This window comes from Columba livia, chromosome 2 (genome assembly GCF_036013475.1).
Source record: "Columba livia isolate bColLiv1 breed racing homer chromosome 2, bColLiv1.pat.W.v2, whole genome shotgun sequence".
Classification (NCBI taxonomy): Eukaryota; Metazoa; Chordata; class Aves; order Columbiformes; family Columbidae; genus Columba; species Columba livia.
This window is the reverse complement of record NC_088603.1, coordinates 67,307,113-67,330,760: the sequence shown is the minus strand read 5'-3', so window position 1 is coordinate 67,330,760 and position 23,648 is coordinate 67,307,113. Positions and strand designations below refer to the sequence as shown.

General features: G+C 38.9%; 1 protein-coding gene across 10 annotated transcripts in view; it reads right to left on the bottom strand.

The window, feature by feature from the left end:
• KIF13A (kinesin family member 13A) overlaps positions 1 to 23,648 on the bottom strand; it is a 116,358-nt gene that overhangs the window by 6,547 nt on the left and 86,163 nt on the right. For 5 of the 10 annotated variants that reach the window (XM_065052320.1, XM_065052312.1, XM_065052314.1 and 2 more), the window contains 20 exons: positions 21,069 to 21,231; positions 20,265 to 20,405; positions 18,462 to 18,611; positions 17,802 to 17,966; positions 16,993 to 17,163; positions 16,328 to 16,479; positions 16,087 to 16,219; positions 15,829 to 15,975; positions 14,815 to 14,853; positions 13,431 to 13,530; positions 13,213 to 13,339; positions 12,138 to 12,193; positions 11,064 to 11,188; positions 9,901 to 10,077; positions 8,551 to 8,643; positions 7,562 to 7,714; positions 7,080 to 7,157; positions 6,484 to 6,531; positions 5,922 to 6,033; positions 4,546 to 4,697 (listed from right to left, as the gene is read on the bottom strand). In XM_065052320.1, the coding sequence (XP_064908392.1) occupies positions 4,546 to 4,697; positions 5,922 to 6,033; positions 6,484 to 6,531; positions 7,080 to 7,157; positions 7,562 to 7,714; positions 8,551 to 8,643; positions 9,901 to 10,077; positions 11,064 to 11,188; positions 12,138 to 12,193; positions 13,213 to 13,339; positions 13,431 to 13,530; positions 14,815 to 14,853; positions 15,829 to 15,975; positions 16,087 to 16,219; positions 16,328 to 16,479; positions 16,993 to 17,163; positions 17,802 to 17,966; positions 18,462 to 18,611; positions 20,265 to 20,405; positions 21,069 to 21,231 (2,482 nt within the window). Of the gene's footprint in view, positions 1 to 3,462; positions 3,508 to 3,574; positions 3,996 to 4,545; positions 4,698 to 5,921; positions 6,034 to 6,483; positions 6,532 to 7,079; positions 7,158 to 7,561; positions 7,715 to 8,550; positions 8,644 to 9,900; positions 10,078 to 11,063; positions 11,189 to 12,137; positions 12,194 to 13,212; positions 13,340 to 13,430; positions 13,531 to 14,814; positions 14,854 to 15,828; positions 15,976 to 16,086; positions 16,220 to 16,327; positions 16,480 to 16,992; positions 17,164 to 17,801; positions 17,967 to 18,461; positions 18,612 to 20,264; positions 20,406 to 21,068; positions 21,232 to 23,648 lie in introns of those variants that run through there. The other 5 variants (XM_065052313.1, XM_065052316.1, XM_065052321.1 and 2 more) reach the window with 4 other exon arrangements.

The following is a 23,648-nucleotide window of genomic DNA, read 5'->3' as shown; positions in this document are numbered from 1 at the left end:
TGCATTTTTTTAAGCGATCACCACTCGCTATGGCTCTCCTCTATAACAAGGTCTCATGTCCATTCCTGCCGTGTTCAAGCTCATAGCAGATGTAACTCAGTCATATCACCCATGCAGAATGGCCCCTTCAGCTGAATCCAGATTTCCAATAATATAATTTTTTTGTTGGCAGAGAGATCAGTATCTGAAAAAGCTGCCTCTACTTGACTAAGTACATCTGTCAAATCTAGCTGGATTTCAGATTATCACTATTTGCTTGAGCAAAGCCTTGCCATCCTTTGATCACTAGTTTTTACCGCTCTGCTTCAGAGTTATTTCTTATATGAAATTTAGATGAAGGCTTTATTTTGAGATTATTTACTTCTCTGCAGAGGATAGAGTGATAGTGCTATGAAATGTCACATGAGACTACTGAAAATTATTTATATTATTGAAAAATCTTGTTTTTTCAATGTGAAATCTACAAGTAGTCCCCTTAAAAGTAAAGGACAAAATTAATAGCCATTTTATTTGGACTATGAATACCCTTCCAAGCACTAAAGAATTATGTAAAGCACTTTTTTTGCATATTGCAGTATACCTGTTTCTCATCTGAGGGACTTTTTCTCAATTATTCTGCTTACTTCTTCCCTTTTACCCTTACTACCTACGCAAAAGTAAGTTTTGCTCTATGCAGAACCTTTTAGTTCGTTGTTTTCATAATAATACAACTTCTGATGTTTATCAAATATGATGGGTTTAAAATATTACATGAACTCCAAATTGATAAGCAATTCATGAAGTATTTCTAGTGCATACTAGATAAACATCCACTTGAAACCAAAAGGCATTTTTATAACACAGTTCTTTGTTTCTCCTTTGAATCCTGCAAAATTCACCACTGGACTGAAAAAAATTTTAGTACACACAGGGTCTCTCTTCAGAATCAGACGGGATAAGATAAGTGAGAAACAGCTCTACAGATGCACAAACGGTGGTGACACGGTTTGTGAAGAATGCTGCAAATAGGTGATATCACCTTACGAGAGACAAAAGGTGCCCCTTGTGGGGACAAGAAATATTTCCTTTCAAAGCTTCTCTTGAGCTTCCTAATTGGGAAAATCCAGAAACAAAGCGGTTTCATGTGGGGAAAAAAAGAAGGAAGCCACCTTGTACTGCTCAAGCTATTGGTGGAAATAAAGGTAAAATCCTTGAAAAATTGATAACGAAACTGCAGCCACTTCCCTGGGACATAACAGACTACAGCGAAAAACAGATTTAAGAACTGGTAACAGTAAGAATGTGCCGGCAAGGACTAAGGAGGCAAGACTGCCAACCAAGATTTAGCAATAACAGAAACCAAGTAAGCAAGACCACAGAGCAGCTTCCCTCCACTTGCTTCGTAACAAACATACTGTGTAGTTAAAAGTTAAAGTATCTGAGTTTTCAGATCCCTAAATTACAGCTCTCAAGTAACCTCGAAGATGGTAGTTCCCATTTTACTAATTCAAAAATCAGTAATACTCCTTTAGTGGCTGCATCACTGATGCTTTCATTTTCCTTGGCCTCTAGGAGGATTTGCTCTTGGCCAAACTGCCCTTAGATGTGTTAAATACAGGCAGTAGTCGAAATATGCTCCATATGAAAATACTGCATCCAAACTTTACATATTCCACTGTACTCGCGTATTCTATAGATCATGCCCTTATGCCATGGTGCTCTGAAATAGCTGCAACACTAAACACATGTGGAAGTGCTCTCTGAAATTCTAGGTCAAATGCTGTATTTCATGCCAAATAAATAAAAATATGGTCAACTGCTTTTTTGTTGGTTTGTTCCTTCCTTTGACAGAGGTGATTGGAATATTCAAGAAAAGTAAAGAACAGGTCCCAAAGAAACATGAGAAAAAAGCCAAACATCATTCTTAGATGCAGAACATTAATCTAGTTAAAAATTACTAGCTTCCTGTATGTTTAGTCATTTTATTTCTGCAGCTTTTTTTTTTTACATGCTCTAAGATGCAAGTGAGCACACCTGAAGCAACACTAACCATCCAGTGGTTAATTAGGAGAAGGAGGCTCTGTACCTTAGAGCAATTGTTTACAATATTGATTAATAACGTGAAAACTTCAAATCAGATGAAGAGGAGCAGCCAGTTGAAGTTTCATGCAGAGATGTGATGTTGCCCTAGTGTAATCTCGGAACTTGTTCTGAAAGCACTGTTCAATTTGAATGTGTGAAATTTATACACCAGCCTACATAAAATGTAGGCTTGTTCCACCTCTGAAAAATGCAAGGTAGCCTGGGAAGCCTGCATCTTACAAAGGCTTCCTTCCTAAAGTGATTAAAAAACCCCAGAAGCCATCATTTGGTAAACCTGATGCCATAAGCTGGCAGGGCTACTCAATGTAGCCACCTCAACCTCCTCCCCAACAGCGGCTGCTGGTTCTTGCCTGCCTGCCCAGTACCCACTCCAGTGTCTCTGAGGTGATCGCATAGGGGAGTAGATCCAAACAAAGTATTATTCTGTGGGAGTCTAGTCACCAGCCGCATGGATCAGTTCCCTTGATCTGATTTGCTATGCAACCAAACAAAAAGGCGTTTTGGTGCAAGAGAGAAGTCAGTGCAAGGGTAGGAACAAGCAGCTGAGAACTGAAAAAGCAGCTCTTTCCAGGGCCCTGTTGGCTACAGCAGGCTTGCAGTACTCAATGAATTAGTTCCATTCTAATTGGAAAAGCCTTGTGCAGGATATGTTGCCCTTTTCCAGCTCTGAAAGCTTGTGCTTATCTTTGGAAAACAGCACAGGCAAATGCCTGGGTTAATTCAGGGCAGGCATAGAGTGGGACCCTTCTTTTACTCAAGGGACGAAAACTGCCCTGAAGCTGCTATGGAAAATTTTGCAACTCATTTTGTGACTCAGTGCAAGTCAGCATGTCAGTTACCTTATGGAAAATTAACATGATTGAGAATAAAACAGCTGCTATCCAAAACCAGCAGCCACGCTTCAAATATATACACCAGAACATTCCAGGTACTTTGGTATAACAACCTACTAAATAGCATTAGAAATCCAGAACAGATTTCCTGATGGCTTGGCTGTATGTTAGGTATGAAAATAACTGTTGAATACGAAGAATCCATCACTAGCACTTCATGGTAAAGGAGGCCTATAATACTTACAGGTAACAATTTGAAGGTTCCAAATTTAAATTAAAAGCTCTGATTAAAGCAAGTATTTACAGCCATGTTCCACAGCCCAAAACCCAAGTCCATCACAGAGCAGAAATGATGATACGCCTTTTGTTGAAGCAGCAGTGAGAAAAGGATTTGGCAGGTGAAGAAAAACAAAGAAGCCCTCCACCTCAATTCACTGTCTGAATTACGATGAAGACAGGCTGCAAGTTAATTAAGAGCGGCAATATAACTTCCACATCAGGCAATGAGAAAGCTTTTATACCCACACCTAAATGCATGGTTACTTACACCAAATGGGATCATTCCATTTACTCTGGGGTATAGTCACAAAATCTGGGTAACATACAAGGTATATTAGAGCAACAACAACATGGTTCACTAAACCACCCTTTACCTGATCATTCGTGCCCTGTAAAACTAAAGCCTCCCCTCTTCCGCCCACCCCACATGGCAAATCGCATCTAAATATTAAATAACAAACAAACAAAAAAACCCCAAAACGAAACAAACCAAAACCACCAACTGAGTTAGTTCCAAAGACAGACTGCATTTGCAAGCCAGGCAAGTGTTTGTTATAACCATTAGTTACAATCAACTGCAAGTGATTACATCCACGTTACACCTTTTATCTGCTGCGGTAGCGCAAGCATCTTGGGCCCATCACCAGACCTAAGCCCGCCACCAGGCCTCGTAACAGCGGCTGGTACCAAACTTACAATCTCTTCCTCACGTGCGCTATTGCTTTCTACGGGCATGCTGCTGGCATTGCTTCCTGCAGGCAGCACGCAGCCAGCGCCACGCGCCCCAGGGGAAGGGAAGCTCTGCAAAGGTTAAGACACGCAACACATCACGCAAACCACAATTCCCACCACAGCGCCACATGTGTGCGAGTTAGGAAGGCGTTAAAACAAGTGGAACGTCCCTGCGGGCCACGCGCCCACAAGAGTTCAAGTTAAAGAGGCAGAGAAAGTGCGCTCCCCCCAGCAGAGGTTTAGGTTGAGGAATAAAGGTCAGAATTGTAACCGTCTAGAACACTGTTTCATGGAATTACTTTTTATTTTTGAAAAAACACACCAACATCTTGCTGAAGAAAAGAAAATGCAGGTTACTATTACTTAAAAATAGAACAAAAGTACCCTATAAAGGAGAATACTTACCAAGAAGTGGGGAAAAAAGAGCAAAACCAAAACATTGTTCCAGGAAAAAACACAAACACCAAAACCCCACCACGTAGAAAGAACAATCTGATTAACACAACCAGAGAATTACAAAATTCTATTGCATCAGATGCATGCTGCAAACTACTTGCCAAGGACACAAAATCACTCAATATCCATTAAAAAAAAGCAACAGGTGGTTTTCAAAGATTACCTCTTGACTAAGCAGAGGTCGGCTTTCAAGTGGGGTCTTCCTTTTATGTTCCTCTTTCACTGGCATTAAGGGTTTGAAAAACTTCGGTGGCTGAGGAGAAAATGCTTTAAAAGGGCTGGCCATTAAGGCATGGGAATTCTCTGATACAACACCTAGGAAAAAAACAAAACCACTGTATTTTATTTCTGCCGACCTTGTCCACAAGAGCATAATTTAAAATAATGCAAGGTTAAGCCATGCATTTTGCAAGTTGATGACTACAGAAAGAATGTCAATATCTGTTTCGGTATCCAACCACTGGACCAAGCATGAGACAACTTTCCCTCACAGAGCTCTGCACTGCCCTGTTTCCCCAAAAATCAGACAGGGTCTTTTATTAATTTTTACTCCCAAACTTATTACTTTTTTTACATGTATAGCTGCCTGGGTGCTTTTAAAATTAGCCTTCTTATGAACTGTAAATAGGGTTTATTTTTGGAGTAGGGCTTATATTTTGAGCATCCTCAAAAATCCTGAAAAATCATGCTAGGGCTTAATTTCAGGATAGGCCTTATTTTTGGGTAAAGAGGATATGTCCCTCTGATGACTCAGAAAACAGAAGGAAAGCAGAGAACAGCAGTATCTGCCCCCTCCATTCTGAGGCTCCAATATTTCTCCTTTTCACCTCAGCCACAAAAGCGGTGAGAAGTGGAACCAACAGCTCCTCGCTTCCTGCAGCTCACCTGATCTCTGCTCACAGCACCGCAACTCGGCCCTGAACCGAGGCAGCAACCCTGTGCAACCAGGATGACCAAAGAGGAAGTTATAGACAAGGAAGCAATGAATAAACTCCCATTCCCAATTTGTGGCAGCGGTGTCTCTACCTGTACTGCCTGTTCAAGAAGAGTTTTATAATTTGACCTAAAAAGATAAGGCACCTGACATGGCAGAGCAAATATTCAGATCACGTAAAGAACCTCAAAATGATCCTTCCTACTTCAATAAAAACATTTTCATTTTCAAATTCGTGAACTAATAGCATCTCCTTCTGTGTGTTATATTTTGTTCTTTTCCTGTTTTGTTTTTTTTGGTTTGGGGTTTTGTTTTTCTGCATCCCCCCACTGTTTTGATTCACATGTACCTTGTTTTTCTGCTTTCCTCTCAGTTTTCTGAACACTCCCAATTTCCTGTCCTTTCCCAGATCTTTTCATGCATTTCTCCCATTCTCCCCTACGATTATGTTTAGCTGCCGAAGTAAGAAGCTGGATAATGCACTTGGTAGGAGAAGAGCACTGAGAATTTGTTAGGAAGAGAGCACTGAGAATTTAATTTTCAATTTAACGTCGTAATTAAAAAACCACAAATGCTGTCATTACATATACACTTTAGAGTCTCACCACTGCCATCTTTGCTCTTGCGAGGTGACTCCCTGGGTAAAGTACCATAGCATGATACATCTTGATAACTGGAAGAACAGTCAGATATATCCAGGTGACTTTCAGCCCAACCCTAAGAAATAAAAATACATAAGTGTGCATGCGGATACAGGCAAACACGGAAAAAAAAACAGGCAAACTCACAGGTAAGTTGTTTTGGTTTTTTTTTTAAATAACCCTAAGGAATCTCAAGTTACTGACTTCAAGACAATTTTGTCTCACACAGATGGATTATTTAGCAGCTAATTAAGATTTTCAGTGAAGTATATTAAGTTTTGCTATAACTTCCCCCTTCTTAAATATTAGTTTCTGCAATTCTAACATGAAGGGCAGAGAACGACAAGAAGGTTTAATTCAAAATAATACATTATTAGTGCAGCATTATGTAGATACACTATGTAAACAGACAGTTAAAGACACTGTTTTCCTATTTTTTTTCAATTTTCAGATACATCTTGCTTTGAAGAGGGAATAAATCTGAGAATGTGAACCATCTGTTTTTCTGAACTTCACATTTACGTACCTTATCATCTTCATCACAGGCAGAAAGATCTAGTCGGCTACAGGACACCTAGAAAACACCAGCAGGCAGAATGACAAAATGTCTACGTTTATTTATTAAACATAATGCCTTGAGGAGACACTGTGATCATTTAGTCCTAACAACTTTTGCTATGACAGCTATGTTTGCTCTGTATGAATGGATGATAGGAGAACGTATAAAATGCACACAAAATGGCAACAATCCTTTACACTATGAATAAAGCTACACAGACTTTGAAGAAAAAGTAACCTGAATCAGGGCAGTCATCATCCCAAACTATTCCCAAAACTCTTGTAAGAGTTTAACTAAACTAAAGTCTTATAAAATATGAATTGAGACCAACCCTCCCACTTCCCTGTCAACTTTGTCATCTCCCAGGATGGACAGTTGCGGGGAAGAGCTTCTATTAAATGATCGAGCCATTTTCCTTCACGACAACTTCTCTATAAGTTGGTTAGTCCTAGCTCAGAATCATTATTACAATATCGCATTGTGTGTAATATTACACCAGCACACAGACACCACCCCCCGCCGCCCAATTAGCACTAATTTACCAGAGGATGAAGGGTCCTTACGTTGTGGACATTTGGAGTGCTGATGCTCCTGCGGATGTTTCTTGCTTTGGTGGAAAGTGCCTCTTTGACCGTGACTGCCTACATAAAGAAGTGATTACACTCAAAAAGTGCTCACATCAAAGACGGGCAATGCCATGGTGGCCTCATGAGAAATGACCCAGCAGGATAGAGACAGCAAACAGGGCTTGCATTTACAAATCTTAATTTGCAAATACAACCACCAAAATTTGTTTCTGAAATTAATCCTTTGGTCTTTGCCTGTTCGGGTTCCAAGTACTACACCATTGCTAACTACTGTTACTAGACCCACCACTGCTGGAATTCTTTATTTCACAAAAAGTCTTACATTTATCCATTCAATGTTCTCTAAGGAAACTCAAACTAAAACCCCAAGCAACACTTAGTATTTTTAAAAGACCAATTATCTCTACTTGAATTCTCATAAGCCAGCTCAATAGCTGCAAGAAGTGCCTTTTCCTTGCCTGTCTTAGTCGTTCAAGGCTCAAAATGTTCTCCACTTGCAGCACCCCACGTGTGTATTTTTCAATGTATGTTTCGCCATCGGATGTGCCCTCATTTTCACTCCTTGCAGCCATCAGCGCCAAGGTCTCGCGATCCTCAATTTCTTCTGTAGCCTAAATTACAAGTTACACTATTTAATTTTTTAAAAAATTAAAGCCTATAGGTTTGAATACATTGATTCATTTAGACCATATAAATCCAGAAATTAATTTGGATTGATAATCCTTAATTGGTAATCCTAATTACAATCACTGATGCAGGACTTTTCAATACAGATGTAAATAATGCTGAACTAAGAGATCATGCTCGAAAGAAGCTTGCACATATATTGGAGTCAGTGTACTTCTAAGAATAATGCATATATAAACTGAAATTGCATATGTTAAGGATTAAATAATAACAGCTTCCTAGGCAAGTAAATACATCTTCCTTCCCGTATCTTAGCTATCCTGTGTAATTCCCCTGGAGTTTAAATTTTAAAGTACTACTGCATAAAAGTGACCATTGCATGGTGACAAGACTATGTTTTCATTCATCCAGATTGTTTACCTTTAAAATAATTTTGAGTGTATTTACAATTTGCACAAGCTTTTTCTTCAAAAAGCAATTTACGTTCCTGTGCACTCATTTTCCCAGCTATTCTGTTTTCACTGCCCCCAGCATCCCTCTGAGTACGCTTTTTATTCTCTCTGTAGACACTAATACGATTTCAAAAACAGCTCTACTACAATAACTCAGTTAAACACTAGTAGAAGAGAAAACTAAATCCCCACAGTTTTCAACTGATTAAAGACAAACCTGTTTGCACCACTGAGCTTCAGGATACACACTTTGGCAGCTGCCTCTTATTAGCAAAGCAGGACATCTACTTCCCCATCAGTACCACCCACTGCGGTAAGTCATTCTGTTCCTTTCAGCAAATTTACCAGAGAAATATGGTGTAATTTACCTTTGGTATATTGGATACAATTTCATAGGTCACTCCACAGGCATAATATATGTTTTTCAAGGATATTCTCCTTTTCAGGCTCTGGGTAAAACTCTAGAAACAAAGTAATTTTCAATTATTGTCTTGACAATGATTATTTATGTCATTCTAAGAAATAAAAGGTCACAATACAAAAATTTATTTTACCACAAAAGCACATTTTTCAGGACCATAATTTAGTAAGTTCCTTTTTTGCATTAAAGATGCTTTAAGTACTCTTTACAGCCCTATGCTCAGTACACAATGCTACTAAACTCAATCATTTTCCTCCTCTTTTGCACAGATGCTCTATCCTCATGTAGCAACCTGTAACAGATAAGAAGCCACTTCTTGTGGCTGCAAGAAATCTCTAATGTATGGATACCAACATTTCTCGTTTTGTCGGCCACCTGTTAAACATGCAAAAACTTCCTTTTGCAATAGCAAGGCACAACTTGGCTTTCCAGCCGTAACTGAAATAGTAGCCTGAGTTTTCACTTTTGTAATCACAAGCTTCGCACACTTCATTGCCAGGTTAGTTAGCCCTTACACTTAACTTTCATGTACTAAGGGATTTGAAAGAAATGAAACTAGCAATGCCAGTATGCCAAACACAAAAAGCCACAGAATTCAGCTGCTTAGCAAGTTGCTTAGTAATAACAACAGCTGTTTTGTGCTCCTCCCCCTGTTGTACTGCAAAATCTGAAGCAATTCTGAAATACCTTCTTGGTCTCAATCAAGGAAACAGAAAGGAACTTAATTTCAGAGAGCACCTCACTGTTTAACCCCAGCAAAGCAGCAAAGGGAACAGCAACCCCTCTTGTGGTCAAAGTAAATGACCTATGAGGATCATAGTGTAAAAGTAGGTGGAGAACATACACATTTGGCTAGTGGTGGCAAACAAGCCTAGTTGGTAATTAACAGAAAAAGCAGAAAAGAGAAAGAAAAAAACATACATTGTGTTTACACTAAACACCTGAAGGTCTCAAAGATGCTTTCAGGAATAGAGTGACCACGGTGATGAGCTACTACCAACTTCTCTGAATCAAAGAACATTTCAAGTTGTATAGAGAAGAGGGTAAACTCCTTTTTTGTTGCAAAACTAGCACCTGTTACACTTTGAACCAAATCAGGTTGAAAAATGGATAGTTCAAAGGTATCTACTGGAAGTGCAGCTTCACTGCAACCTACAATTGTCTTTCTCATATGTCTTTCATAAGAATAGGAGTGACTGAATTCACAAAAAATGAAGCAGGCAGCTAAGACGACACACTCATAAAATTAAGGACATCAAGCAAAACTCATAATTAAGAAAACCTGAAAACTTCTTACCTGCTTGTTATAAATATTGGCTGCAATCCTTTTGCGTAATACCAGCTCCATTGCAGCAGGATGGCTGAGCTGCACAGTAGCCTTCACTATTAAGTAAATTCTCTCATTTTGAGGAGTTACCCTGTTCAGGTGCACTGAATCATGGACAGAAGAGTCCCAAGCAGCAGTGGCTGAAACCTGTGCAGACAAAATGAGAGGAAGGAAAAGGAAGTAAAAGATTCAATTACTCTAACAACAGGTAAAATCTGCAATGATTTAACAGGAAATAAAACAATAATGAAAGAAAAGCACTATTGAGCAAAATGGGGTCAAAGCTCCTATTCACAGTGAGGAATTTATCAGAAGCAACACAGACGCGGTGTTAAGATATTGGGGTATGTAACCATGAGCACAATCCCTGCACTGTGAAAACTGCTGTAGATGGAAGTCTTCACACAGATGGAAGCAGAGAGCAAAGCAGAAGCAAGACTGGAGGAAAGAATACAAATCCTATTATAACTGTATTAAAAGTTTATCAAATTCAATGGCAAATCTTCCATATGTGTTGGATTAGGTTATAAAGGCCTATACAGCACAAACATGCTCCCATCCTGCAGAATGTGTTTTTCCTTCCCCCTGCCTCCTTCCCAACTCGGGCATCCCGTCCATTCTGCCAACAGTCTCTGAGTTGGCACGCAAGGTGGAAAAAGTAAGTTAAAAAATTCAAAGCTCTATTTAGAACCATTCATTTCCAACAATTCCCAAACTTTATATTTAAATAAGTAATTGTGTACTACAAAATAAAAAGCTTTATTTAAACATTAAGCTCTGCCTAGAGTGCACAACAAATGAAGTAGCTTTCTCTGAAGAATCAAGAGCCTGCAAGAGGAATCATGGAGTGAGGAAAGAAGAAAAAGGGATTTTTGAGTCAGGCAATGGAATTATTCTTTTACCAAGAAGAGCTAAGATTTGTCACCTCTCAATTAAGAGTGAAGGGCTAACAAGTCATTATCTTCTTAAATTTTAATCCAATAGGCCAGAAAATAAAGGCAGCACTAGATATAGATGGTACTTCTAAGAGAAAAATATAAGTGATTAAATACATACAAGTAGAAAATAAAACATACAAAGAAAGTGTTAACATAAGCTGCAGTTGTCAAGAAGGAGGCTTGCTAACAATTTACCTCATCATCACTGTGTTTTATGATCGGCAGATAAAAGAATGGACTCCCATGCTCCTTTGGCAGTATTGAGTTAACTCCTGATGCATGGGGACCTATAAGTTGTTCATTGGCACTGAGGTCATCAGCTAATGAAACAAATGTGCAAAGAATGAAATAGTTTTATACCAAAGGATATTAATATATAGAGGCAAAGTTGTAATACAAAGTCCTATCCATATTTCATAATACATTTTATTCTTATTAATCTTACTACTATGCAATATTTTGAAGACAATTTCAGCATACAAAAGAAGGGCAGTAAAACCAGGCTAAGACTCAGCCTGAACACATTCCCATGTAACCTAAACGGACTTCAAAATTATTTCTAGGTATTCATAACATTAACTCATGCAGCCAGAAAAATTCTGATTTATACACCTGCCAGCCTAGCCAGTTTCCAGCTAAACAAAAAAAAACTGTGCAATGATCCATCAACCTGTTTAAAAATCCTGTTTGATCTTCTGTCTGCTAATCTCTGTTGATAATGGAAAAACCACAACAAACAAAAATATTTCTTGTGAGCATAAAGCAAAAAGTCAATATTGTTTTCTGAAAGCAGCTTCCAAAGCAGGTATAAACATGTGGCCTGTATAAGCATCCCTAGTAGCCCGCCTGTGGATCCTCTTCTGCTTTATTATAAACTTGTTTCCTAAACAGTCCTTAAATGTGATGTTAACTCTAGTCCCTTGTCTACAGTGTACCTGTGTCCTAGGAATATCTATAAATAGTTTTCTCACATGTAAAACTAAATACCTTCAAAGAGAACATTCAGCTTGTCTAACACAATGGTCATTATAGTCTTAGCACACTCTTCATCAAACCAGCTGTTTAAGCCTCTACAGATAATTTTTCCAACATACAGAGAAAGAAGAAAAATCATTTTACAGGACATATTGGACAGTGCCATTGCTGGGACTTGTTTTGATGTCTTAAGATATTTCAGACTCATTCTTCCACTTTTCCAATTTATTGATCCAACCTAATTTATCCCCCCAACTCTCCCTCCCAATTTCTTAATCTGCCATTACAACATACCATTCAAATCAAGGAAGAGAACAGGTATATGTGTTTCCATTCCTGCAGGTGGAATCCTGAAACAAAACAAACTGCTGTCAACAAGGAAGGCAAAGACAAACTAATTTGGACAAGCAGATCTCCACGAATATTAATTGTAACCAATAACTAAACCTGTCAAAATTTTGATGGTGAACTTGAATGCCTGTGTTGCACAATGTTTTGTTTATCTACACATGCAGAGAAATGTAGTTACCAAAACTTAATTCACCCCACACAGCACGTTTCAATTGCTGTGAGAATAACAAGTTTTAAACATCCTGTTCTGCTTCTTATAAAGTTTACTGGTTGGAGTCACCTCATCCATAAAAGTTAGCAACTTTTCAAACGACTGGATGTGTAACCACTGGTAAGGCATAGTCTTTATATCAATAAATACACTTTTCACTGTATGATCACGGCACGCTTCAGGTGGATAAGGGAAAAAAAAATGGCAAGGAAAGATTGTCACTACATCAGTCACCCAAAGAAGAAGAGATATTAGGTATTACCAGAGACATCAGCCTACACTTCATTATAGCCATATTTCTTGTCTATACTTTCCCAAATCTAATGTGTCACATTCCTCATTTTCGCATGTCAGTTCCAATGATCTTAGTAAACACAAAAATTTAAATGAAATTAAATAAGAGAAGACATCCCTTAAAATCAGAATTTCTTGCCTCCCCATCCCTTATCAATGAAATTGTCATGTGTTCTACCATTCACTTTTGAACCACTCCTTTTTTGAAAGGAGTCAAACTACAGGATAACTCTCAGAATTTTGAATAAGTGTAAAATAGTATGTCAAACTCAAAGGTGATTTTCAAACCTTGAAAGCTATCTCAAAGCTACTTTATGTAATTATGTTAACTAAGCAAACCTTTCTTACATTCAAACCAGAACCTGGCCTTCTAGCCTTCTGCCAGCTGAGGGTAACTGGTAGCATTACAGGAAAACATAAAAAGCTCTAAAATAACCTCTGATTTTTTTACCTCGCAGTGTGCAATGTTCATGCAGAAAAAGCTAACCACTCCAATGGTTTTTCTGTACATACCAATCTGCGGGGGCACCGGGAATTCCACTGCCCGGTGCTGGAACAAACACGGCATTCCTCTCCTCCGTCAGCCCTACCCACTGTTCAACCAGCCGTGCTTCTCGTTCTAAATCATCTTCAGATTTTTCTACAGTGAAAGAGATTAATATTATATATGAGATATATTTTTTATGGTGTAGGGAACAAAGTACTTATGACAGGGACTTTAAGCTTCAAACCTTGTTTATTGCTGATCTTTTGAATCTGCTCATCCAAGTATTCTCTGCGTTTTATCAATGCATCAGACCACCTTTCTCGTACACAGTTTAAATCTTCTTCCTACCATGGAAAGAGCAAAGAAAGTCATTAGGCTATGTGGTTAAGATTAGGGGACAGTGAATTTTGTGATAATTTTGTTGGAATTGATATTAAACAGCTTGTATGATGCAGAAAATTTTCTTCCCCCAAATGACATGCACACTGATTAAGTACCTCACCACCCATGAATGGAAGCTCATTTGCTTTCAAGTTTCAGATTCCAATAGGAGGAAAAGAAGATTTGACTGCCTCAATTGCTGAGCAGAATTATACACCATTGGTAATTACTCACACAAGCGGCAATCAGACTTTTAAAAAGTGTATGGAATAGGAAAAACAGGTATAATCAGTTGATCATAAGTTCTCTTGCAGATTAGACAGGTCAGTACGCCCTCAAACCTGCGCAAAATTCCATTGCTAGCAGCTGCTATCAGAGCAATTAAAAGACTTCTCATGCAAACAAAACCCGTCATGCAATCATGCTTTGTGGTATCACAGAAAATCTGCTTTGTTCTTCTCTGTGATAAGTCAGGAAGCGCATAAACAGCCCGCAAGAAGTTAGTACCTAACTGGTATCTTTGATATTGCTGTTGACCCTAATACATTATCTTAAGGGATGTCAGCATTCTCATCTAACTGGTTCTACTTCTGTAAAGCTGCCTGCTAGAAATAAGACTTCCATGCACAGATCTGTAATGTGTTTCACTTTAAGGCATTTCCTCTTTTGCCCTTTGTCACCTTTTAAATGGCTCTTCTGTTATGCTTCCTAAACTGTGACTGTCCTATATTTACTTATCATACAAAAAAACAGGCTTCACTGAAGCTTCTGTATTTCCTACACTTGCACCCTGACCTTACTCCCTGACCGGCATTTCAGAAAACTGCACAACCTTAAAGGTTATGTTTTCTTTAGAAAACAAATGAAAAATCCTATGCTGCGTAATTTGGTTGGGAAAGACGCCTGCATCTGCGGGTGGTTGTTCTTTTCCCTATGATACTCACTGGAAACTGTTTTCATTCCAAATTAAAGTTTCTAGGCTTTTATTCACATCACAGCTCATGTAGCCAGTTAGGAGAGCTGACTGCTGAGTACCAGAGAAGAGAGCACACTGCGAGAGTATAAAGTCACGAGGTAAACTGCAACAGCAGTGTCTTATAGCCCAGGTAGCCTCTTAAATGCACAGCATATTTATGTATTTCAAAGCCGCTTTTGCTTGCTCCAGTACGCTTGTTCATTTGAAAGTTGCTGGCTATTAGCATTAGCTGTGCCCCATGCCAGAGGATTGACAGCAACAGCAGCAATACCTGGTAACTATCCATATCACCACCATCATCCTCCTCTTTCTGGCAGGAGAAAATAAATTTTGTAAAACACAAAAGAACATGCATTTCTCTCAACAGAAACTCACAGAAATACCCCAAAACATGAAAACAAACATTTCCGTCACAAATAAACTTGTCCAATGTTAAAATTACAACATTCAAATAACCAAAGCCTTATAAACAGGTAGAAACAGATTTTGTTGGTTTTTTTTTTTTTCATTACAGCCTATAGCATCCCAGCCATGATTTGTGTATTAGTGAACATATTTATTAAAAATACAGTGCCAGAAAAAGGACTGAGCAAGCATATAATCCATCTTCACATTTTACAGTTTCATCTGTATTTAAGGCTATAATTACTTGTGGTTCTGAATGTAATGCTTTTGACAAAAGGCACCTCGCTTTTCCCCCTGGGTGGCCAACTCCACTTGTTCTTTGCCATCGCTGTTGAAAGCATGCTTTATTTACAGTATGAATTTGCTCACGATCAGCTTGAAGCCATTTATACTTAAGACTTTTTCCTGCTAAAAGAAATATACCTTTTACATTCAGTGATGGCTATTTCTGATTCTGATTGAGTAAGAGCTCAGTCCTTTTTGAAAAGATAAACAGTACCTTCACTGTGAGACATTTTCTCTATTCTTTTTTCTGTTTTTCCCCTCCTCAATTTTTACCATCCTTGGTAGGGAGGGAAACTAATGGAGCTAGGAATCTACTATTAATCACACAAGGTAAAAACAGTTTTCATGTTGCTGCTGTCTTGTGTATACTCAAATACCACACTTGGCTCTTTATCAGCTATTCACCAAGTTATATCAGATTTAGCACCATATGCTCACATTATGTAAATTAGCCTCAAAACACACGTAAAACTGCGAAATTATATATAATGTATCAGCATGCTAAGGTCCTTTATGGAACTATGTTGGGGTGGCTCTAGAACAGCAAAACAAAACCAAAAAAATAAATCAACACATGAAAAAGTAACCGTCTTACCTGGTAGCTGTCCAAGCCCCTTTGCAGTTTGGTTGATCGGGCAGTTACACCACCTATAGAGACTGAAAGAATTGCTTCTACCATGAGAGGCAACGTTCCTGAATGCTGCACGGGTTTCACAGTCACCTGAACTCTGCGAGAATGACCCTGAACATGTAATTGAGACACAGAAAGAAAGAAGGAGAAAAACAAAGAAATTAAGTATAAAATTAAGAATCAATTTAAGCACGAATAAGAAGATAGGGAAAAGAGATGTACCTGTCTAAGCTGGAAAATTCCCCCTGTGTTTACGTCTTTTGCCTGATGGAGTTCAACTGCAGTATATTCTCCCATCTCATTTAATTCTTGTATAGAAATCCACATTTCTATTCTTCGAGTTACTTCATTCCACCTAAAAAGACATCCGCACAAAAACTAATAGTTGCCTCACCAAAGTTTATTTTGTGCATCATAAGCATGAGAAAGCCGATGGAAGCATCTATGTGTAATTTATGTGTACCTGTCTCTCAGCGTCCTGGTTTTAGCATGAAGAGAATCAACTTCCCAAACAGAGCTGCCATTGCCAGTACATCTGTGACCCCACACCTCAATAGCAAGAGCTCCTTCAGAAATGAACTCCAAAAACTCCTCTGTGACATTCACCACATAGTCCTGGAAATGAGAAAAAACAAATCACATCCAATCAAAGGAAATTAATTGCATCTCCTCCACTAGTTTGTAAGGACACACTGAACAACTAACTACCTGCATGGTAAAGCCATACGGCTTGGATCATAAAGCTCAACTCTGGTCAATTCAGTTGTGAAACCCATCATCCCAGCAATCCCTGCTTCTGCATACTGCAATTCATGCTTTGAAAATTTCCATAAAAACAATGGCACAACTCCAATGATCTTTTTCAAGTTACTGAACAATAAGATGCCATCACATAAACTGTAGTTTCCCCCATGGCATTTGATTTTAAAGGATAACTAATTAAAAGGCTTTTTTCATTTTGCTGCATTTTGAAGAAGCGATGAGATGAATAAAGTATAGTCAGAAGTCATTAGTTACATGACTTGAGTCCCTCCTCCTTCCCCCAGCAAAACAAGGCTCAAATTCTAAATAGCTCCTCTCAAACATACCATCCTCCCAGTAACACTATTTCATAATAAAAATAGTTACCTTACAGTGAGAGAAGGTCACTGTAAAATGAGCATCCTTGCTCTGAGGTGAAGGCACATCTGGATCTACCACTGGTGCTGCTACTGACTCACATTGATCCCAAAATGTATATTGACAAAAGACAAAGTTGGAAAGGTTCAGTGGCAGTCCAGTTGCTTCTTTTATTTTTACCTGAGGAGACAAAACAGATGTTCTCATAATTATGATTGTTTTTTATTCAACTGTAGCGTTCAAAAATTAAGTATTTAATCCAAAAGTACCAACAGCCAATAGGAATTTTTAAAGGACATTTCCAGTTGTTTTCTAAGAATGTCCCAGTTTAGGAAATCTGTATTTTGCATATACAGAAATGAAGATGCAAGGAAAGCAGATACACGCAGTTAACCCAATCATGTACACATTTTCTTTGAGGAAGCTGATAAGCCTAACTGGACAATGAAGCATTTAATCACAAAAGAGATGAAATCCAGACACTACCCATACATACTACATTAGATGATCAAACAAACCATAGGAGGTGGCTACACAGAAAAACTGCTTCCCCTTCTGTTTCTGCCAAGAAGGGCAGCCCTTGTAATGTCTGCATTTATGATGCAAACCTGCATATAGTAGAAACTAATGAAAATTTCCTTCAGCCACTTGCAACCACAGGCAGTTAGACTGACCTACACTTGACCAGAACAAGCAAAGTCTCTTTTCTTTAGAGAATCTGAAGCAAGCAATAGCCTGCGTATCTTTGTACTTTATATCAGACTGAGTACATAGTTAGAAAGGCCTGAAACTTAACTCCATGATACGTTCTCACTTACCCTGCAGGAGAGCTTTTTAGCTCTATGGATAATTTCTCCATTGTTATCCATGACTTCCAGACTCCCACTCTCACTGGAGTTCTCAGATGAGTCATCTCCTTCTACTACACGTTCTGGGACAGACCCGGTGACTCGCATTACTTCAACATGCAACCGTCCTGCAACCTGTGGCAAGACAAGTACTAAGAGCCTGTGCACAGGGGACTTAAAGGCCTTAAGAATGTAAATACCTAACTCTAGGAAGTGCACAGAAACAGAACTGAGCAGCTCTCAAAGACCAAATAAAAAGCGACAATGTCAGAAAGTGGAGAAAGGAATAATAAAAAAAAAAAATCTATCCAGAACTAGTGACCTTTTTAATGCACGCACAACAGAAAAGGCATACAGTGTCACAACTATACATCAGAACCTTTATATGCTGGGGTTTGCTCAGTTACCTACATTGATACAATAGTAGGAATTTTATTCTACAATTTTAGTAGCTGGGTAATTGTAAACAACTAAACAGAAAACATACATAGCAATGTGCAAAGTATCATTTGCTTGTTAATAATTTGGTGTATGTCAGGTCTCCCAGCAAAAAGCCATGCTACCACCATAGATTTGAGTGCACAGGGTGTGCCTGGTCCTACTATAGATGAGGGCACTACGTGGATTTACCTCTCCCTGCTGGCTGATGATAGGCACAGCATACTGCAGCTTCACATCATAAAAAAGGCACTCCAAAAACACGTTGGCAACACCAATTAAGTTGTGATTCTCTTGTGCTTCATAAAAAGGATCCCCTCTTTTGCCAATCAGCTTCCTTATCTGTTTTAAAGATCATAAAAGTTATGTCAAAAACTGTCTAAACATGGGCACACAAAAGTGAAAAACCGCATCACAGAAGATCATGGCACAAAAATCAAGTCACTACCATTATTTTCTGTTCCTTCCTGTTAGCACAGGTATGAAGAGACTAGAAGCATATCACAAATTTGAAATGAAATCTTTGAGATGATACATAATATAATCCTTTCTTTACTATGGGATACAGTAATATGATGACCTACTTTTTTTTAGTGATGTCAACCAAAGCAGACTTTACCATGAACAAGCACAGTAGCCATTGATTTCACTAAGTTTCACCTTACTTTTCTCCTCTGTTTATGCTTTTAAAATGTGAGAAGGAATCATCCCCAGGTTGAATAGCTGGTCCGGCTGCTGGGTACCACTACAGGGGCAGAAGGGAAGGTGCAGCATGACTCCCACTTAAGCCTACAAGTGTTCTTGGGACTCCCACAGAGCTGAGATTGCATCTGCGGCATTTTCTAGACAAGTAGCCCATACACAGCCACAAAGAGTTCATGCAGATTTGTAGCATGATATGCACCCCTCAGTGGACTTGTTAACTCCTTTCCTTCCCCTCTTCTGTCTCCAACACATGCATTTGACCTACATGTTTCTATGTAGCATATAGAACACATGCATTATGGATGACATAGGCAATGGGAAGGACGATCCTGGCTCAGGCAGACATAATATATTCAAAGGATGTGCTAGCAGTTCTTACTAAAGTCAGCAGCAAAATCATCGTTGTCTTCAATGGGCACAGATGAAATGCTTGACCTCCCCTGTGTTATGATTTTAGAGATTCCCACTGTCCCGTCCAAGGCATGTAACAAAGGCACAAGAGCTGTTCAAACATATTTGAGAATGATTCTCGATACAAGTAGTTTAGGTGCTCCCTATCAGCCACAAGACAGCAAGATGTACTTCCTATGCACTTCTACCTGCATACCTAGAGAACATCTTCTGGAACACCAAATCTCACATCTATCTCTTGCCAGTAAATAAGCAAGCTTTTGACAAGTATCATGCTTATCTGCCAAGGCTAGTGTACTACTTAAATTCTCAGGAAACACCACTTAGTTTTGATGGAGATACTGATGTAGACTGCGTGTCTTCAATTGTTTCCTTCACTGCTTTAAGCTTCAGGGACATACAAATGAAATTAGATTATTTCACATTTTAAGATCAAGCTCTACTCCAGTAGTGTGTTCTGCACCTTGAGTGTATCTAAGCTGCATCCTTGCCAGCTTTGATACTAACGGCCATTTAATCATTTTAGTTCTAATGCAACTAGCTGCTTCTATTCAGAGCTGGTGCTTATCTGCATAGCACCTATATTATGTCAGATAAAGATTTGTTCTTAGTGGTATCATGAGTCACTACCTCAGCAAAATTACATCTGACCTCAGCACACTTATATCTAAGAATGCAAGTGAGGATAGGGCATATGTGTGTTTTATTATGCATCAACCTTTTTAATATTTAGTATTATTCATAGGTTTTTTTGTTTTGTTTTAAAAAACAAAATATCATACCCTTTCATATACAAAGTCATTGCACTTGATCATGTTAAAAGGGATTAAAAGAAAACAAACTCAATCTCTGATCCCTTTCAGAAAACATAGACAATACCTCAGGAACTTTCTCCTTCCACTCTTGATAGAGGTCTCTCATGTCAATCAATTTGTTCTCCAGTTTCTCAATAGTCCACACTTGAGTACCTTTTCCTTTTCTTCTTACTTGAATAGCAGGCTCACTTACTATTGCACCCCTCTAAGTCAAAGGAAAAAATAATCACTGCAGGAAAGGTGCATGTAAGTAGTTTTAGCTCTTCACTCAAATTACATTCCTAAAAAGGTATAATATACAGAACATACACCTTCCATCTCCATGCCAGCCATACTATCTCTGTCCTCAAACACAGCACATCCTATACATCACTTGAGGATCCAGACCTTAGTCCTTCTCAGATAACCACCACACACACAGGAGCATTAACACTCTCAATCAAATCCCTTATGACAAGCACATTATAATTATTGCTATCATCATATTTACAGAAGCACTACAACTAGAAAACCCTTAAGACAAAAAAATGTAGGCATCTGTAACAAAAAACAGTATTTTTTTTTAAAACATGACTGAAATGCAGGTTTTACAGCAACAGAACACAAATGTCTGTTCACGAACCATGTGCACATACAGTGATCATACGCTTGAAAGAACAGCAAGAGCCATACTTAATGCTATTTTCCCATTTTTACTTATAATTATTCACTTTCAACAGATTAAATCCAGGTAGCAGCCATATTTTGCCTACACATAATCTAACAAAAGTAACATTCTATAGCCTCAAGTTAGATGAACGTTATGTAAGTCTACATATATTTTAGACTAGCCATAAAACCACATTTTCCAGCGCTTTGCTGTCATTACCTTTTTGTTGGCACTGAGGTTTTCAGCAGGGATCTGAAGTGTTACTTGATAGTCTGTTAGCTTGCTCATTTCTTCTGCTAAGAAGTTTGCTTCTCTCACCAGTGTATTTGCCTTTACTATCTGCTCTCGAAGTTTAGCCAGGCTCTGTCGAAACAATTCATCCCTGTGGTGCAGTAGGTAACATGAAAAATACACAGAAACCTATTTCTATTATTGGAAAGCTGCAAATAGAGGTGCTAACAAAGACTTCTCTGAAACATGTTTAAGAAGAAATGCTGTGTAGCATTATGTCAGCAAACACAAAACAGTGTCAGACAACTTTATTGAGGAAAAGCAGTGATCACATATTAAACAAATACATGACTGTTGAGGTAAGTATAGTACAGTAATGCCCAAACAAAAGGGCACAGTGTTATGGGAGCTGCTACAATGATGATTCGTTAAAAGCCCTAGGGACATTCCTAATTTTCAAGAAATTAAATAATTGCAGTTGTCTTTAATCTGGAGTCCTGTTCCACAGAAACTACCAGTCCCAACTTGTGAGACTTCATCTTGATAAAACCCACTTTTCCTCAGATTGTGATGTTGGAACCTGCAATCACTGCAGGCCACAGCTTTACATCACAGCTGGGGCTTTGCAGTGCTACAGACCTCCAGACCTCCCTCCATATACTTAACCCATCTCAAGTGTACAAATAAAATTTAAATAGATAATCTTTAAGCCCTACATACCCAAAGTACCTTTTAAGTAAAAGATGAATGAGCATGGGTTAAAGCTTGTGCACTCCATACAGTTAACAGTCTCTGGCCAAATTCCAGAAAGGTTTCAAGGCCTGTCTGAGCAAATCTGTTCTAATGCAACACCTGGCAAACCTGCTATGACACATACTATACCTCCACCTGCGATACTAAGATATGCTCTCACCTGGGATTCTCGCCTTTAACGTGCTTTTAAAAAGTATCATGATCATCCTCTGAGCAAATGCAACCTCCCTTTTTCTGCCTTTTGTTGTAATACCAGTAGCACTTAATCACATCTCACCACTTTCATAAAACTCATTATCAGACTTCAGATATTTCAGTGACCAGCAACCCCCTGCATGATTTTTAGCTATTCTACACAAAGCCCAACTGAAATAGAGTACGCATTGTACACATATGCTTCCAATTTCTACAAAACACATTACGTCATGGACAAGCATTGGAGGAACAAGTAAACTCACGGTCCTCACTGTGAATATAAGCAAAGTTTGCAGATTTGCCTTTATTCAGATAATCTTAGATCTTCCATATGTCTTTATTGTACAAATCACAAACAACTGTTAATATGACTTTCGGTCCCCAACAGAATTCTTCTTGACTGGCTACCCTTTTCCAAAATATCCCAAAGAACTGCCTGGGTAATTCAAATTGCACTCTGCTGGTTCCCTGATACCAAAACACAGTGGTAAACGACTAGCAGTGTTAGGAACAGCCCTGAATTTTAGTGCCTTCAACAGGCTCAAACACGCAGCTTTGTCTCTCTCCCCTATCTGGCCTAAGTTTGCAACAGTGGTGGGTTTTTCTGGATCTTAAATAGCTGCTACTGTCAGCGAATTTTTAGTCCACTTCATATGCTCTTGTGGCATTATATGGAAAATTCCTTTCCCTCTGCCTCTTGCTTCTGTCATCCAGGCTATCAAGATGAAATGAGCAATTCCAGACCAAGGGAGTGACACATTCCACAGACAGCTATAATTTTGGATTCACCCAGAAAATGAAGGAAGAGTCAAGAATTACCCACTAAATAGTCCTTAATACTGCATTACACCTGCAACCACTACAACCACCCAGTCTAAGAAACCCAGGGCAGCTTTGATCTGTAAGTGCTGTAGGAGCCATAGGGTTCAGCTACAGCCGGTTCCTTTCTTCATCTGGGAAATGGGCGCCTGGCAAGGCTTTTGGGGAGGCTCCCACACCAATCTTTTCTTTGCAAGACTCTTGAGAAAGGAAGGCTTTAAGACTATTAGGATGACTTACGAGTAGCTAATTGATTATGATGGGTAGTTCTTGTTTTAATTGTGTTTTTCTCTAGATGGCTGTGCCAGCACCCTTCCAGAAACTTGAGGGAAAAAAAAAAAGTTTCAGATAGGATTTCTTAATTCCTAACAGACAAAACACAGGACAAGCTCCATCAGGATATTAACCAATGCAAATACCGCTGAACATGAAATCCTGAAATAATTGTTTAAGCCAAACACTGGGCAAACTTACATCTGACACAATGAGTCATTGTGAATCTCTGGGAATCCTAATGCCAGATACAGAATATGCTGAACCAAACCTCTGTTCCAGTACACCACCACCACTCCCCACCCTGGCAAACTACGTGTTCAAAGTTACAATGGGTTAACTTTATGCCAACAGGTTTCAACGCCACGTCAGGTATCCTCTGTCCTTCCACAGTCAGCGTAAAGCCAGAATAAACTCTGTGCAGTGTGTTCTAGCTGCTCTGACAGATACAGCCATGTGCCTACATCTGATACCCATCAAATTCATTTTGCTGGCTGATCTGGTAGAGCTCAGCTTCGCTTGCAATGG